Genomic DNA, 17,869 nt, shown 5'->3' on the forward strand with positions numbered 1-17,869 from the left:
ATTTGTGTTGTCTGTTTAATTACAGTGGTTAATGTGAAAACAAAAAGCAGCACAGATACTCAGTGTAGTATAAAAGCATGACTGTGTTCAGTGGCCTGTGGCTGAATCTAAACCAGAGGAACACAAACAGAAAAATAATAAAATGTCTTGACTGTTCATTTTGAAAGAGAATCACTGAAGTCATAAAATCAGCAGAAGTTGTATTATAACCTTTTCACTTTAACATTATCACTTCGAAGAGAAAAGGTGTCAAAAACACACCGTTACTGTCTCTCTACCCCAACTTAATGTATAGTTCAGATGCATATAAGGTATTTTGGACACGACACTGCTGCATGTGAGATTGATAGTGTCTATGTTCAACCAACAATGATACTCAATGATTTGTGTTTCCACAAACAATAAATGTCTGTCCTATTCTTTAACTGGTTAGAAAAATCAAGGACATGCAGGTGAGTGACGTGGATCCATACTTATTATAACATATATAACTATTCATTTGCAATGCTGAACCAAGAAACTGTTTATCTCATCATTGATGGGGTGGCTGTGGCTCCGCAGGCAGAGCAGGGCAGCTATTGATTAGCAGATTTGGCAGTTTGATTTGTCCTTGATCTGTGCTCCATGTCTCCACAAGTGCACAAGTACCCCAAATTACTCCCGCTGGTTAAGTCGATGCCTCGCGTGGTAACTTGCCACCATCAGTGTGTGAGGGTGGTTGTGTGAATGGGTGAATGAGAGGCAAGATGTGAAAAAAATCCAGCCCTTTTCTAATGGATTTGTAGCACTGGCCACAATGGCCAAACACCACCAGAGACAAAAGGAATCAATATCCATGGATAAATTGGAAAGCTAAATCTCTGAGGTTACACAAATCCCGGTATGGGCCCTGCAGACTGCTGAGTTCTGCTTAGCTCATCTGAATGTATGGAAGAAAGCAAGCCTCACACCAACCACATTTTATTGGACGATCCACACACAGCCTTCCAGGAAGTGGCAAGAAATGGTTTTCCATTTAGCATCTCTTCGATTACGGCCAGGCCATGTCCACTGAGTTACTTTCCACTGTCGATGCTTTTCTTAAAATCCTGGCTTAAATAACTTACTTTCAAAATCAGCTCTCACTTCTGCTGATGATCACCACCAACATCATGTGATTGAACACTGTCTCATTCCTGATCCTGTCTCTCCTGAACATGCTGTTCTTTGCTATTTGGGCCTCCAAGTGTCTATCTAGAGCCTCCCTGAGCTGTTATGGCGCCTTTAAGCACTCCTCTTACCATCCTTTTTCACTATTTTCCCCACAGCAGCAGAACATCTCTCCAGCACGGATGCATGCTTGCCCTCTGCTTGCTTCCACAGCAATTAACCCTCTGCCCAGTGTTGTGCCTGCAGAAAGAGCTCTGTGCATCAATCAAATGTGGATTGAAGCTTAAGAGTTTGCAGTGCGATCTGTCAATGTAAGATTCCTGTGAATATCCTGAAGGGCAGAATGGAGTCAAAAAAAAAACAGGAGAGATCAATGAACACAAGTCTCTACATGCTTCAAGGGTTATCATGCAATCAGCAACATGTCAACAGTGGATGAGGGGGGCTAGGGATGCAGCATGGGTAAAATGAACTGAGTGACGGTAGCGGCGTCTGATGAGTCTAGCAAACTGGTTGTCAAAGTGAGTGACGTTCCCAACATCCATGATAACAATCAGGACTCGTTCACCTTTTCTTGCTTAGCCTCTTTTCCACTCCATGCTGCCTTCACATTGAGATGTTTTTTTCATTCCATGAAGGTCATATCTACCATCACCCCCCAATGATGTGATTTCAGTGTAACAGCAGCAGTTTGAGGTGTAGGCTAATTGAGCTAAATGGAGAGTGTGACCTGAGCCCCGTGAGGGCCCAGTATTCTGGGCCACATCTCTAAGGTGTCCAAGAAAGGACGGCAACCATCCGCTCCCATTTTCAACAAGCCTACAAATGTTGTCATCTCCCACTGAGGTCACTCTAATGTCCTTTATGCAGGTGAAAAATGAAGCGATCACCAGAGTGTATTTAGCTTTACAAATGTTTTGTGTAAAACATAATTAACGTAGCTCCCTAAATGTCGTGTTCACACAATCTGACGCCAACAAATAAATGCCGACGTCGTTGTAGTAAACAATAGACAATTGATTAAGCCGATGATCCTATTTATGTTTCCATTTAGACCAGTTGTGCTCCATCAAGAGCCCCGTGGTGTGAAATAATGGCATATTTCATTATTTTCCATGCTGCAAATAATGAAATACGTCGATAGAGAGCTAATCCCTCTCAATAGAGGCTCCACCAGAAATTAAGCATTCTGTCCCTGCTGTGTGCTTTCCGTTGCTAAAAGGGTGGGATCAGCATATCTTGACAGCCAAACACTTTGAATCATGCTTGGGTGAAGGAGCCGCTTAGAAGTCAAGGGGGAACAAGTGCAGGCCGCACTGTAGTAAACACAGCCCATCAAAAAACACCAGACACACCATGTCTTTCCCAGATCAAACGGAAGGCGAAAGCATACACGGTGTTTTACTTGCAGAACAGTAACATTAAAACTGACAGTTAAATTGTCAAGCTGGTCAAAAGCCAAATCAACTAAAAGGCACTTCTCTACATCTGAAGATGAATATGACGAGAAGCTACGAGGACAGGCTGGGAGTCACCACCACGTGACGGTGTTCTCCCACACCCAAAACATTGTTACCAAATTTCACAGGGGGGGTAAACAGGAAAAGACCTGAAACTGATGTAAGAATCACCATTTTATGTGTCCCCAGAGAACTACCGGTTGAAGCTGCAAGACATTAAAAGGCTTGCTTTGCCTTTGCCGTCAGATCCTAAAAATGAGCAGGTGTTGATAGCCTTTGTGCGCTGTCATTTCTAATTCAGCAGCACCGGAATCCCTTCAAGTAACAAGCATCAAACACGGCTCCGGCAACTCAAACGACCAGGTTAGACGATGCACACAAGAGACTTGACAATGATGCAGCCACACAAAAGACACACACACGATTTACAAAGGAGGTAATACACATTCATCACTTAGTCTGACTCCTGCACTCTCTCACAAACAAACGGTGTGTTTACTGACTCCATTCACGTCTCGCCTTCATTCATGTCAATATAACAATTGATTTTTCAGGCAACTCAAACTACAAGAAATGAGATGAAATGCTTCAAACAAGTCTGCATAGGACTCGCAGAGAGAGGGACCGACTAGCTGAGAGCGACTGAAGCACTAATAAGTTTTACCAAAACACATGGAAGCCTCTGAGTTAAGCCGTCAGATGAACAAGGACACCAGTAACCAATAAAGTGGAAACATCTTTCCACTTTATACCCGCAATAAATTCCACCATTATCCATCCTATAGAACAAAACAAACTCAAATGCAACCATAAATTTGGATCAGTGCTTTTGTGCTACTGTGTCAACAGCAAATAAAAGCCGATGATGGACTCGTATCGCTGAAACAAACAGCCAAAACAACAAAGTGAGAATAAGCAACGCAAGGCTTGATGGAGCCCACAGACACTATTTACCAAGCTACTTTGTTTTAAAGCTAGCACTCAGTTTGAATAAATACATTTAGGAGCCGGAACAAAAAGGTTATTTTGTGTCCATTTACAGCCGTTGTGTTTGCACCTTAGCATGAGAGTGTACAATAAACAAAGCTGTCTTGTATATGTGTTGCAAAGTGCTTCTACTGGAGACTGTATGTAAAAGATGGACACAGCCTTCGTGATTTTTTTATTTATAGACTGTTTTGAAGCCTCAAGTTTGGCAATTTGCTGTTGCCACTTTGGTCTTATAAAACCAATGTAACGAAGCGAAGGGTGGATCTGACTGACAACTCCAAGACGCTATATGTGCAAATTTAAATAGCCCCACCGAAAAGCATTCTTTTCTTCTTTGTCTAATTTACTCTGAATGAGGCCAGAATTTACTAAATTAACATCATGTTGTATTTAAGGAGACTTTAAATTAGAAATTAAGACCATAAACTTAAGATGAAAATGTTCTCTGAGGTAACAGATCAGGGTAGAAGTAGGACCACTTTGTCACAGTCCTCTATGTAATTTAGCCTGACTTACCAGATGTAAGATGCCGGATGGTGTAACCCTGCCGCTGGCCGCTCATTTCAGGCAGCTTTGTCCTTCTCCTTCGCTATCTGCGCGTTACAGTTTCTTTGCTACAGTAAACAACAACCTCCATGCAGCAACCGACCATGCTGCAAAGTTTTCCCGAGGATTTGAATCAAATCCTCTGCTAGTTTTGTTTAATTTTGGTGGCTTATCCATTTTAGTGACAGTGCTCATCTCCCTGTGCAAATGTTCCACCAAAACAATTCCCCCATCACGAGTTTTGAGGGGACGTTGCTGCTGCATCCCGGGCTTAGCTCCACCCAAAACAACTGTAGCTGGTGTAACAACTTACAAAAAAGTGTTTTAGCCCCATAGCGGAATGATAAACCAGACCATTGGCAATGCAAGACTACTTCAGCATTGGCTCCACTTTTCTAGATCCAGATGCTATGTCCATCTTTTACACACAGTTTGTGGTCTGTGCCATATTTATAGTAAGCAAACTATATAGACAACAAGGAACTCTTGATAGTCACTGTGCATTTCTCATTTAGTTTTAAATGTTTAAAGATCCAATTATGTCTGGATCAATGTGGTGTTGCTGCAGCAGCCTTTGGGGATGTATTCATGATTGTAGATTTGAAAAGGATGTGTCCTTACTGAAGGAATTTAAGTTCCCTCATCACTGCAAAGCGCCAACTCCTCGGTCAAACACGGATCAGTCTGAAGGGCAACCAGCTGAGACTATGGCACCAGCTTTGTTAGCATTAATTGGGAGATCTCCACCCTGTTTTTTTTTGTTTTTTTTTTCCTGGACTCTAAACAACATTGAGCTTACCCTGGCTGTCTACCAAATCCTCTTATGCCTCTGATTGGCTCATGTTAGTCAGAGGATCCAGACATTCTCACTGAGCCCTCCACTGAAATCGTTCAAGATCTGATTATCCAGATTAGTTTAATAATGCATTCAAATCAATGCATGCATAAAGCTGCCAGAATGACAACAGCTTATGCAGAGATGTGTTTTCTTTTGGCAGACAGTGCTGTCTGACAGTCCTTTAAATCTGCTACGCAATGCACACACCACATGCGGTCATGATGTCACGTCCACACAGGTATGGTGTCTGACCAAAGTAACACGCATGCAGCCCCACGATGACGGGCATTAACACACGACCAGATGTGCTGTGGAGCTGAATGAACCAAACAGATCCTTTAATCTCAATGTTTTCCTGCAAGCAGCAGATTGAAAGAGAGAGAGAGAGAGAGAGAGAGAGAGAGAGAGAGAGAGAGACGAGCGGGGAAGCGTCGTTTTACCTGCTCACCACCCCGTGTCATTAGCACGTCCTCCGCTACAAGGTGATCTGAGAGGCAGGAAACGCTGCACACCACTGACCTGAATCGTGCAGGTGTACTCCGAGTCGTCCAGCAGTCTCACAGTGCAGTTGCATTCCCTGTCCAGACTCCTGATGCTGCTGCTCATCAGTCGGCTCAGCATCTTCTCGATCGTCTGCGAACGGGACCAGAGAGAAGTGCAAACACAGCACACAGGCTGTGCATACAAGTTTGGCTTTTTAAACAAATTTCTCTGTCACGTTAACGACGTCCTTGCTCTTTGCTCCAACACCTGGTCAGCGGCGGCGACTGTGCGGAGACGCGGCGGTGGCGCATCGTTTGATCAGCTGTGGTGTGTGAAGCGCTGACTGGAGCCTCCCGCGTCTCTCCAGTCAGCGAGGAGTGAACCAGTGCTGCTGCCTCTGCTGCCTCTGCTGCTGCTGCTGCTGCTGCTCTCTGGTCCGGTTAAACTGTCACCCCTCACCACACCTTCTCCCCCCGTCTCCCCGCCGTTGCCATGCCGCTCTCGGTGCTGCTGGGCGGGCTGCTGCTTGAATGGCGAGTCAGTCAGCCAACGGAGCTCAGACTGAGGTGCTGCCTTCACTGATTTACCGACAGGAGCAGAAATTCCGATAGGCTGCTGAAGGTCGTGACTATCGCCACATGTTGGGAATGATAACAGAGCGAGGCCTGCACTTTTACAAGTCAGACGAGCATGCAGACGCGCTGTGCTGCTGCACACGTTGGAGAATGAATCGATCAATCAATAACTGTTATGAATTACCCAAATGTTCTTGAAATAAGCTCATAGGCTGCCCTCGACTCACGTCACATCTAAGAAGCCAATCACAAGTCAGACTTTCCAATTTACCACTTTCTCGATTTGTGCTCTGTAGTTAAGATCGATTTTTCCGACTGCACTTGAAGGCAGCAAGAGCTTTTAAAATTCCTGTATTTTAACCTTCATGTCTTATAATAATAACAAACTTTATTTATAGAGCACTTTTCAAAACAAAGTGCTTTCCAATAAAGAAAAGATTAAAAATGAAATAAAATAAAGCACACAGAATAAGATAAAAACAAAACAACAATAATAAAACACACAAATAGTAATTTAATTTTTGTTTTATGAACCAGCTTTGTGGATAAAACCAGTCAGAAGAACAAGAGGCTATAAAACATAAATAAAAATCAGGAAAAGTTCTCCGATAAAAATGTGTTTTAAGAAGTGACTTAAAAGAGAACACAGACTCTGCTGACCTGATTTCCTCAGGCAGGTCATTCATGTCCCATACATGTAATCTACTTAACTATGGTTTATATGAAGCCACATAAAACAAAGAGAAACATCTCATCACACTATTACCTTTCTTCGCTCCAAATCATTTGAATGTGACTTATCTTCACTTTGGTTGATGAATTACCTTTAAGTCATCCTATGACAGTAAAACTTGCTGAGACAAATTAACTTAAGAAAACATTTTTTAATAAACTTGATCAATTAAGCTGAATCAATTAGTCACATAGTTACAGGCAGACATACTTGTCCATCACGTTTTCTGAAATGTACCATGTTCGTTTTCCACATAGCCCTGACAGCTTACAGCCTCAGCAGAAGAAAGAAAAGAAACAAACCATTTTGACCAGATTCAGTACAAAGACCATCTGTGTAAGTGCTCCTGGACACGGTGAGCACAATAGTCAAACTGTGGACGTAGACACTAAATACAGTAATAACCTTTTTCATGCTTAGAATTTACTTATTTATTTTTAAATATTGTGAAAAGAAACAACCAGAATTTAATTTAACAAAGACATTGTTAGGATGACCGTTTTGTGGCTGGATAAAGCAGGAGGCTTGAGGCAAGAGAAGGAGCAGACCAATCTCACATTACAAAACAAAAACAACAACAACAACAACAACAAACAATTTAAAAACAAACACAGCAAGGCAGATACCTGGTGGCATGTTGAGGAACCCCCTGGCCTTGGTCTTGCGCAACTGCCAGCTTTTTATAGGCAGCCTCTAATCAGTCCCTCAGGCCTACCAACATAAGGGTTAACCTAAAATAATCAAACACAAGAAATACACAAAAATACAACACATATTTACCTTTGACTATAATAACAAACATTAAAACCGAATATTTATTTCCTAAAAATTACTACCAACATCCTCATCGAGCAATGCATTTATTTTATCACCTGAAGAAATTATTTTTCACCCTCTCCTCACCCACACTTGGTTTGTCCCAGAACCTTTTAAAAATGTGTTTCAGCCCATTGGGACTTTTGTGTTTGTACTGGAACACCTGAGGAGACAAACAAGATGTGAGTCAACTCAAACTTTTCAATTTATACATTCTTAAAATAATGCCACATACCCACTTCTATGGTCATTCAGTTTTAATTAAGTCCAGTCACTTAATCATGTTACTAAAACTGTTTTTTTGTCTTGTAGGCCTCACCAGGGTTTTCACCCAGTGCTGTAAGGAGAGGCCATCAAACAGCACATGGCAGCAATTGTTAGCCCCAAAGCTAAGCTCATTAAAGCTATCTAACAGTCATTGTCTTGTGTCTTATTATGTCTTTATCCCAGAATGTGAACTACCATATAGGTAATGAAACTGCCCTTCATTACAGACATATACCAAGTGTCCACCATGTTTTGTTTCCTCAAACTACAAAAAAAAGCACAAGCGAGTCCCTGGAGAGTTTTAACACTCTAACAAGGCACCCTGGGAAGTCTGCTTATATACTTGTTGTAGTGGCACTCTGTTCCGTCGTCTTCTGTATCGCTGTTTGAAGTCAGTCTAGCAACAAGTATTTGAAATGCGAGTGGGACGAATTCTTCATTTCAAGGGTTTAATAGGAAATAAAAATATACAAAATCAGATGGTCAAAAAAAACCTGTCGCTTCCAAGGTCTGTGGCTTCAATCTGATGAATTAAGCTTCATCAGCAGCATTACAATGACACTCTTGACTGGAAGCTCAAACTCAAATCTATTTTAAACTTAACATTACTAAATTATGCATTTTATTCAATACATTTTTCCAGAATCATGATAAAGTTATCGATCTTTAACATTACCACTTTACTTTCAACTGTAATATTATCAAATATAAAATAATGAATTTGGCTCTAACATGTGTTTTTGTTTTTATTTTTATTTTATTTATTTATTTTTTGTACAAGCTTCATAAGATAACTTGTGTAAACTCTTCGCTGTTTCATCATTTAACTCATGATTTAAAGTTAACAATGCAAAATGTTTTCACTTTTGTTTTTTCATTCCAAAGTGGTCTGAAAATGTAAAAAATAAAATAAAATAAATAAATAAATAAATAAATAAATAAGAAGAAGAATTGGAAAGCTGGAATCGTTTCCTACATCAGAGTAACAATCCATAGACACATCCTTTGCTTTAAAACAATAGAATAGAAATACTTTGGTATCCCCCAAGGGGAAATATGGTTGTTACAGCACAAAGATAAAGTTACTAGATAAATAAGCAAAAATAAACAATAAGAAATGTATAATGCAAAATGTACAATCAGTGTAATATGTCAAGTAGAAAAGTCCCGTGGGAAGTGTAGAGCAAATAATAATGTGCAACAAAACAAGAGTACAACACAAGTATGCAAAAGGCAGAGAGGGGTAATGTGTTGAACAGGATACATTTATTAAAGGACTTGTGTTTATTCTAGTTCCAGTATCTGTCATGTTCTTGAATTTAATCAGCTGGAGTTAAGTGCTTTGCTTATTTTTCTTAGTGCAGAGAAAGAGTTCTGCTGGATGAATTTGGTCCAAGTCTACAGTTTCTCCTACTATGTCGCCCTCTGGTGGTGCTTATCGGTAACGACGGGGAAGTGATAAAAAAAATAAATACATTAATAAATAACTTCATAGCCATCGTCTTCTTTGTATTTTGGCTTGAATTAAAAACTGAGTTGCTTTCAATGGTAGGCTGAACGATGTAGACCACCATAAAAAAGAGTGAGCTGGTGTTTTTCATGCAGCAGCAAAACGAGCTGTTGCTTAGTATAGTATAAAGGAAACGTTTAAACAACTAATTGCTAACTGCATGTGTCCACGATAAATATGAAGTACAGAAAATCAAAAGACAGCTCATCTGCCGTGACATTGTCCCACAATGCCGTGACCCGGATTCGAACCGGGGTTGCTGCGGCCACAACGCAGAGTACTAACCACTATACGATCACGGCGAGCTACGATGAGCTGGTGACTATTGAGAAGCAAAAACGTGGTGTCTTTAGCAAACTCCGCACATCGCCTCAAAACATTTTTTCGTATTTCACTCTGGTGACTTGCAGCTGAGTGATTTAGACTTTCCCACATGTCCTGGCTCCACAGACGTAGCAGAATGCAGCTTTTAACAGCTTTAAGCGACTCATTTTGTGACAATGTTTGACGTCCGTTACGTTCAGCGCAACATTGACATCTGGTGGACGGACCGTAAACTGCTGCCTCTGATTGGCTGACGCTGCTGCCCACGTGACGCTGTTTCCCGTTTTGTAACAGAGTCAGCGTGCACGTTACCAAACACCGAGTTTCTCAGTAAACACAGCAGAGAGGCAACAGAGAACAACTGTACGTTTTAAGTCGCGATTAAGGTAATATTTTTGCTTCTCCACTGTGCACCATTTTGTTTTTTTTTCAGTGTTTCACTGACGGTGTAGCACTTTTGTTATCACGATGTGTGTTTACTGTATTGGGCTTGTGGTGACAGCTCTACACAGTCTCCTGCAAATTGGTGTTTAATTCAGACACGAATTTGAAAACTTTCTAATGTGTCGTTTTCCCTGCAGTTCTGTTAACTACAGTAGAGTTGTTTTTTTTTTTTAATGACATTTATTTGAAATATAACTTCACGAGATAACCATTTGCAGAGCAACGTCTTTCTGATTTTATTGGCTTTTGTAGCTTCAAAATCACTTCTCTGAAAAAAAAAAGATAACTAAAAGACAACCAGTTCGTTTATATAGCACTTTATTATACACAGAGGCTATTTAAAGTGCTTTACAGGCAAAAGTGAAACATACTGAAGAATTAAATTACATTAATTACATTAAATAAATCAGAAACACCACAGAAAAGTTAAATAAATTGCACTTCCATTATGGAATCTGAATCTGAGTCAGAATCCTTTTTATTGTCATTATGCAGACACTTTCACACACATTTAATGTAATTGCAGTTGAAAGTCTTCCAGCAACAAGAAGAAAAATGGCACAAATAGACTTTGGAAGTCTGAACACAAATAAGAAAGTAAAGAATAATGAAAACTGGTTAACTAAAACATAAGGAGAAAAAAAGTTCAAATATCAGGAAAATGTAATCATGTAAGAAATGAATCACACCGTTAAACACAAAAAGGACTTAGAATTAAATAGGGAAGAATGTACAGACCAGTGTAGTAGAAGTACAGGCAGTTTAGGCCAGAGGTGAGCTGATTTAGCTTCCTGTGCAGGTTTCACAGGTTGTGTCTCTGTTAGAGAGACATTGCTTCAGACCACAGAGAGAGGCAGCTACATCAGACCTAAAGGAGTTAATTTATTCATATTTGGTTAGTAAAAATAACAGTACAGATATTCAGAAAATACTAAATATTAGCCCCAGTAATCAGCCAGGTTGATAATCAGTTTATTCTGAAATATAACTGATGAATTAAAAGCAGTAGGAAAAGGAGCTGTCTTGAGCTTACTTCTAAAAATCTCCACAGTTAGGAGAAAACTCCAGTGTTTAAAATGCACATTAGTTTATGTGAGACTCAAACTCTTTGAACTCTATTAGCTTTCACTCATCCTTTTATTTTTAGCATATCTGACACAAGAATTTACGTCAGGATTAATAAAGTTCTATCTCCTCATATTATCCCAACTTAACATCTGTGATGTATGCGTTCACAGGTTCGTAGGCATGGCTCAAACATGTATTCACTGGTTCCGCAAGGGACTTCGGTTGCATGATAACCCAGCACTGATGGCTGCTCTGAGGGACTGTAAGGAACTGTACCCCGTGTTCATCCTGGACCCTCACCTCCATAACAACACCTGCGTGGGCATCAACCGCTGGAGGTTCCTCATTGGAGCCCTCAAAGACCTGGACTGCAGCCTCAGGAAACTCAACTCTAGGTAGAAACACAGGCGACATTCAGAAATATTGAACATTGATATTTTACATATTGAATATTGATGTTGTTGCTTTTGTAATGTTGAATGGCTATTACCATACGGATCAACCAATACATATTTGCTGTAAAAATCTCAGTTTCAGCATTTTGAATGACTTAAATCCCAACACAAAACCTGGTTGAAATGCTTGGTTCATTTATGTTTTACAAATGTTTAATTAAAAGAGAACTTTGCAACATTCATCCTTCAGTGCTGATCGGAGTGGTGACTACAGATGTATGGAGGTAGCTGCATCACAGCCAAAGTAGCACATTTTAAAATAACTGTTTTTTAATCAAAAATCAGTCCAAAAAGAAAACTGAATAGCACTACTAGATCTTAATAAATATCTTGTCTGCATAAGATGTAAGCCAGACTGGTGTTACCAAACATGTATTGTGTTGTGTTTGATTCCTCAGGCTGTTCGTGATGAGGGGGAGGCCAGAGGATGTGCTCCCCAAGTTGTTTCAGAAGTGGAACGTGACAAAGCTGACCTATGAGTACGACACAGAGCCCTACAGTCTGAGCCGCGACAAAAAAGTGACCGAGCTCGCCAAAGAGCATGGAGTTGAAGTCATCTACAAAATCTCACACACTCTTTATGACATAGAGAGGTATTACTCATGCTGAGCGTGCAGACACAGTTGGAGTTTGACTCACAGTTTTCTCTCTGTTGCCTGTATTTTATTACAGTGTTTGTTGTATCCTAACAGAATAATTGAGGAAAACAATGGAAAGACTCCCCTTACATACAACCGTTTGCAGGCAATAGTGAAGGGTCTCGGTTCCCCTAAAAGGCCGATTCCTGCTCCAGCCATGGAAAACATGAAAGGTATGTCACTGCCAGAAACACGAGATAATGTCGCTGAATTAACTTTTGGAATAAAAGTTATATCTTGCATTGATATAAACACATTCCTCGAAACATACAGATGTGAAATTTTTGCAGCACTAGATTAAACATATCTCCTCTGTCAAAGATGTGAAGACGCCCTGTTCAGAAAAACACGAGGAGAAATATGGGATTCCTGCACTGGAGGAGCTCGGCCACGACACCACATCTCTTGGAGAGGATTTGTTCCCAGGAGGAGAACAGGAGGCCCTCAGGAGACTAGATGAACATATGAAAAGAACGGTATATGAGCTTCACACCCACAGCTCCTCTTTATCTGCAACACTGAAGGCTGTGAACTATCGACAAAACGAGATAATTTTAGACAGAAACCAAGAAAGTCACCTTGAATGAGAAAGAGACGAGAATATCAACCTCCAAGCCAGACATGTACAACGTTTGATTGAGTCATCTTGTTCTGACAGATAACATATATATTCTCTGTCTGATTCACTAGTTTCACCTCTTGTCTCCTTTATCCAGGGATGGGTGTGCAACTTTGAGAAGCCGCAGACTTCTCCAAACTCTTTGAGCCCCAGCACCACCGTTCTCAGTCCATATGTCACGTTTGGCTGCTTGTCAGTGAGAACCTTCTGGTGGAGGCTCACGGACGTCTATCAGGGGGTGAGTGGGGCGTCACAGTGTAGTTTCTGCCGGTAGAACAAGCCTGCACAGTTGATGGTCTCAAATGGAAGTTCTCTCTTGTGTGGCTGTAACTTGTGTGATTTGTTTCATCAGAAAAAGCACTCAGCTCCTCCAGTTTCTCTGCATGGCCAGTTACTGTGGAGAGAGTTCTTCTACACTGCCAGTGTGGGAATCCCGAACTTTAACAAGATGAAGGGCAACCATGTGTGCACGCAGGTGGACTGGGACACGAATCCTGAACATCTAGCTGCATGGAGAGAGGTACTAAGATTGACTCCATAAATGAAAGTGTCGCTGAGAGCACTGGAAGAAGAGTTGTAATAATGTGTATCTCATGTATCTAATTCAATCTATCTAATGTAATCTAACTTTTGGTATAAGTTATAATTCATGTTCTTTAAGGCTCGGACTGGGTTCCCCTTCATCGACGCCATCATGACCCAGCTGAGACAGGAGGGCTGGATCCACCACCTGGCCAGACACGCCGTCGCTTGTTTCCTCACCAGGGGAGACCTGTGGATCAACTGGGAAGAAGGACAGAAGGTGTCTAAATTATATCGCATGTATAATTTACATATGGTTAATTTCACCAAAGAACAAACACAAAACCCGGGAAGGCCCACAGCACATGGATGAATGTGTCTATATGACAGACAACTGAAAAATAACAAGTAATGATGGTGACGTATTGATGAAATGGTTCTGCAAATGGCGCTTTCAAATCTGAACAGCATCTCAGACTAACAGGACCGTCTTTTAATTAAAATCTTGAAGATTTTGATCTTTAGCTGTTTGGAACTACAAAATACTGCAAAGTACTGTTACAGACGACTAATATTCAAATTCATCAAATAAACTGAAGATAAGGTCTATTAGCTGCTACTTGCTTAATAGAGCAGAATCTCAACCTGAGCTTTAGTAATCTAGATGCATTGTGGGTCATGTGTAGGTTTTGAGAGAAAAGAAAAATGCATTGAATTAAAATTAAATTAAAAATTCCTGGTTTTATCCTTGTTTTAGTTTTTAACTGTCTAAGAGAAGTCCAGCAATGTTATAGAAATGAATGCAATGCTAAATCAGTGGAGATCTAGTTTATCTCATTCTCTTCTCTGCTCCTGAAGGTGTTTGAGGAGCTTTTATTGGATGGCGACTGGGCTCTGAATGCTGGAAACTGGCAGTGGCTGTCAGCCAGCACTTTCTTCCACCAGTTTTTCAGAGTTTACTCTCCTGTCGCCTTTGGCAAGAAGACAGACAAAAATGGAGACTACATCAAGTAAGATTGTAAACCTGTTAAGCTCAAATTCTGAGCACGTATTGTATCCAGTTATTTCAACTGTATTCTGTTTGCAGAAAGTACCTTCCTCTCCTAAAGAAGTTCCCAGCACAGTACATCTATGAACCTTGGAAAGCTCCACGCAGTATCCAGCAGGCAGCAGGATGCATTGTGGGTAAAGACTACCCGCGTCCCATTGTCGAGCATGAAGTGATCAGCAAGAAAAACATTCAGAGAATGAAGATGGCTTATGCAAAGAGATCCCCAGACACCACTGAGTCACCCAGCAAAAAGCAAGGTATTGCAAGAAACAGACACTCTCTCAAGAGCTTTGTCTCCTTTGACGTTAGTCGTGTTTGCAGTAAGTCCTCTTTTTAAAATATTTCTCCTTGTGTTTTTCTCTAAGGTGTAAAGCGCAAAGCTCCATCTGTTGTTGACATGCTGAAGAAGAAGAGCAAGACAAACTAATGGTACACAAATTACTACAAAGTAATGAAGTTACTGTGAAATCAGTGATTGTTCATTACAAAGTCAGCAGATATCCTCTTTTTTTTTTATTATGCCCTTTACTGGTTACCATTTTATATTTTAAATACTGTTATTTTATTTGTACTTTTTCTATTCTGTGTTTATAAGTTGGTAAAATGGTTTGGGTCAGAAGGGTATTTCTTGCATTGAGATTACGTTACATTTTCTAAAGACCTCAACTTGTCTAAAGACTACAATTTGTTACCATGTCAAATCCACACTACTATAAATACTGCAGCAGGTTGGAGTATCTGGTGTTCACACTGGACGAGAGACAAAGTGAAGTATAGTCTGTCCAGACTGTCTGCACCATTAACATGCATATTATTCACTTACAGTAGAGTGCACAATTGGGGAAAAAGTAATTCATTTAAATTTAATTGAAGAAACTGTTTCAAAAAATCTTGGGAAAAAGTATTTTTTTCAGAATTTTTATTTTTTTTTTTTACTTACCGGTGCATCACAGATATTTATCTCCTGTTAGTATAAAATGGTAAAATATGGTGACATGTTATTAAAGTAGCTGTAGAAAACAGAGTTAGTGCATCATCAGTACATGGGTCATACTGTGTAGGATTTTCATAGTAGTGTGGACTTGGGAGGCCGCTTCAGTCTGCGTAACAAGTAGGTCTGTGCTTGTTTGTTTGATTACAATAGTAAATATGTTGCATATGACTACTCAGGAGTTTGTGTCCAATTTAAATAAAAAATATGCTAAATATGAACCAGATTTACATGTGAAATCGTGTTTACAATACTCCTCTATCAGCTTAAATCACAAAATAAAATGGCATCATGTCCACTTTCAAATCATTTAAATTTTCTTCAGGATTTTCTGCTTTTGCGTGAAATATCCAAACATCTTGTAGAGCTCCAGCTGTTACCACTAGAGGACACTGCAATTCTAGCTGCTGAATTCATTCAGTAAGACGCTCAAGTGAACCAAGGAAATACTAGAAATATGTCTGGAGGATTTGATCTGCTGCTTGTAGTCAGTTTTAGATATTTATGAATAAATGTGTACATTTGCTATTAGGAACAAAAAGGAGAAAAATAAGTTCTCACAGCAGCTGTGCTCAGCGCTGAGTTGTTGATATTTTATACTTGAAATATGTGCTGCAAGACAAAAAATACTGAAAGTGATACTGTGTTGGGATTTAAATATTTAGTATTTAATTCTAATAGCCCTCACTTGAAGTTCATGTTTCACTTCATCTCCAAGTTTGCAGTAATTCTACTCGTAATGTCATTCATCTGCTTCTGGTAAGAAAATCAGTTTTCAGCTTCCTCAATCCTAAAACTTTGATTTATTATTCCATAATTATATATAATAGTGGCATTTAGATTCTGTCCAACAGGATTATGCTTCCCGTGCAGTATAACCTTAGACTCATTAGTCAGTATAGAAACCGCAAGCAGTGCATGTTTACTGTCTGTGCATGTGATTGGCAGCAGTCAGTGCGAGCAGTGCAGTGCTACATAAAGGCGAGATGTGTGTAAGAGTGTGTGCGACACACAGCTGTTCTTGGAGGTCAAGTCTTCTCCTGTTTCTGCTTCCTTGGAGCTGACACTGGTGTGAATATCCAGGGGATGATGTCACAACCTCAGCAGCAGGCCAGACGGCCGTACAAAGCCAAGCTCAGTTTCCACAGAGACCTGTCAAACATCAAAACAATCTGCTGTCCAACTGTGCGTGCATGCAGGATGGTGTTTTGGGGTGCACTTGGCACCAGGCCAGTCAACTGCCAGTAAACTCTCATGGCAGTGCTCAGCAGGTCTTTATGAAATTACATCGCTTAGGCCGATTACAGGTTTATTTGATGTTTTTCTTTCTTTTTATTATATGCTACGGGAATCAGGTATACCTGGATATATTCCACCAACTTCTGATCCTATAAATGCACGAATTTGGCCCAGGTCCCAGAGAGATTCATTATTCTATGATCAGAATCCCAATTATAACTGCCTCCTCCCCTGTTTGTCCACTGGTGTATCCCCTCTCCCCGTGCGTCTGTGTCGACACCTCACTACTCAAACCATCTTGGATCTGGGAACCGTAATATCCCGGTTGAATTAGAACAGCGTGTTCCCATGCAGCTGGTGTTTCATGTAGCTTTAAAAGTAGCGATTTGTCTCAGGAGTTTATCTGCTCCACAGCAACATCAAATAGTTAATTACAATTTTCTATATAACTTACATGAAGAATAAGAAAAAGCCAACCAGCATGTTGTAAGACAATACATGTAAATAAATCTCTGGCCATAATAACAGGGCAAATCTTCTGTACAGTTTATTCGGAGCACCATTTGTCAGAAATAGTTTTAATCAGCAGGCTTTCAAAATCACGTAAACTGTATGTCAGTACTGACCAGCACACATTCGCTCAAACCATGGTCTGACCACTTGGCCTCAAATGGGTCAGATGAAGTTTACATCACCATATTCTGAGGATTACTGCAACGCCTGTGAACATGTCCATTTTACCCATTCAAATTCTATGCTTCAGAGATGACAAATAACAGACTCTGTCATGCAACACAAAGGCACCAGTTGTGAGGCTACTTCACCTGGAGAGAAGCTACAAGCAGCATCCATCCTGTAACCCTGACAAAATGTTGTGACTGCACAGAAAAATGGAACGACACTGGCATTTATTTTGCCTGACTTCGTGCATGAAAGGGCATAATGGATGCTGAAGGCAGGTGTTCTCTGATGGCCAGCTACTCAGATAGCTGAAGCTTATTTTCGTGGAAAAAGGTACTTTCTCCTCTTGTCTTTTGAGTCTGTGTTAATGACATTATCGCAGGAAAAACAGTGAGCGACAAGAGGAAGTCGAGAGAAAAAAGGTTCATGACCACACGTTGAAAGGTCACTATTTATTGGATGTCCATGGA

At 40.4% G+C, this 17,869-nt stretch overlaps 2 protein-coding genes and 1 non-coding gene across 3 annotated transcripts in view; 1 reads left to right on the forward strand and 2 right to left on the reverse strand.

Annotated features, from left to right (window-relative positions):
* The window catches only part of LOC103354945 (FERM domain-containing protein 5-like), an 82,622-nt gene extending 77,018 nt beyond the window's left edge, over window positions 1-5,604 (reverse strand). The window contains exon 1 of the mRNA XM_008278554.1: window positions 5,503-5,604. Coding sequence (XP_008276776.1) covers window positions 5,503-5,604 — 102 coding nt within the window. The remainder of the gene's footprint in view (window positions 1-5,502) is intronic.
* Window positions 5,605-9,597: 3,993 nt separating this feature from the next.
* Window positions 9,598-9,669, reverse strand: trnah-gug (transfer RNA histidine(anticodon GUG)). Its single transcript has one exon. It is a non-coding gene; the product is annotated as a tRNA-His (tRNA).
* A 322-nt stretch (window positions 9,670-9,991) lies between these two features.
* cry5 (cryptochrome circadian regulator 5) lies at window positions 9,992-15,705 on the forward strand. Its single transcript, XM_008278557.1, has 11 exons — window positions 9,992-10,077; window positions 11,374-11,598; window positions 12,057-12,251; window positions 12,351-12,469; window positions 12,618-12,772; window positions 13,013-13,153; window positions 13,268-13,435; window positions 13,577-13,717; window positions 14,296-14,447; window positions 14,525-14,745; window positions 14,854-15,705. The coding sequence occupies exons 2-11, from the start codon at window positions 11,384-11,386 to the stop codon at window positions 14,913-14,915; spliced, it is 1,569 nt and encodes a 522-aa protein (XP_008276779.1). The 5' UTR covers window positions 9,992-10,077; window positions 11,374-11,383; the 3' UTR covers window positions 14,916-15,705.
* The last annotated feature ends 2,164 nt before the right edge of the window (window positions 15,706-17,869 follow it).

The sequence above is a fragment of the Stegastes partitus genome, unplaced genomic scaffold (assembly GCF_000690725.1).
Source record: "Stegastes partitus isolate 25-593 unplaced genomic scaffold, Stegastes_partitus-1.0.2 Scaffold127, whole genome shotgun sequence".
NCBI classification, from domain to species: domain Eukaryota; kingdom Metazoa; phylum Chordata; class Actinopteri; family Pomacentridae; genus Stegastes; species Stegastes partitus.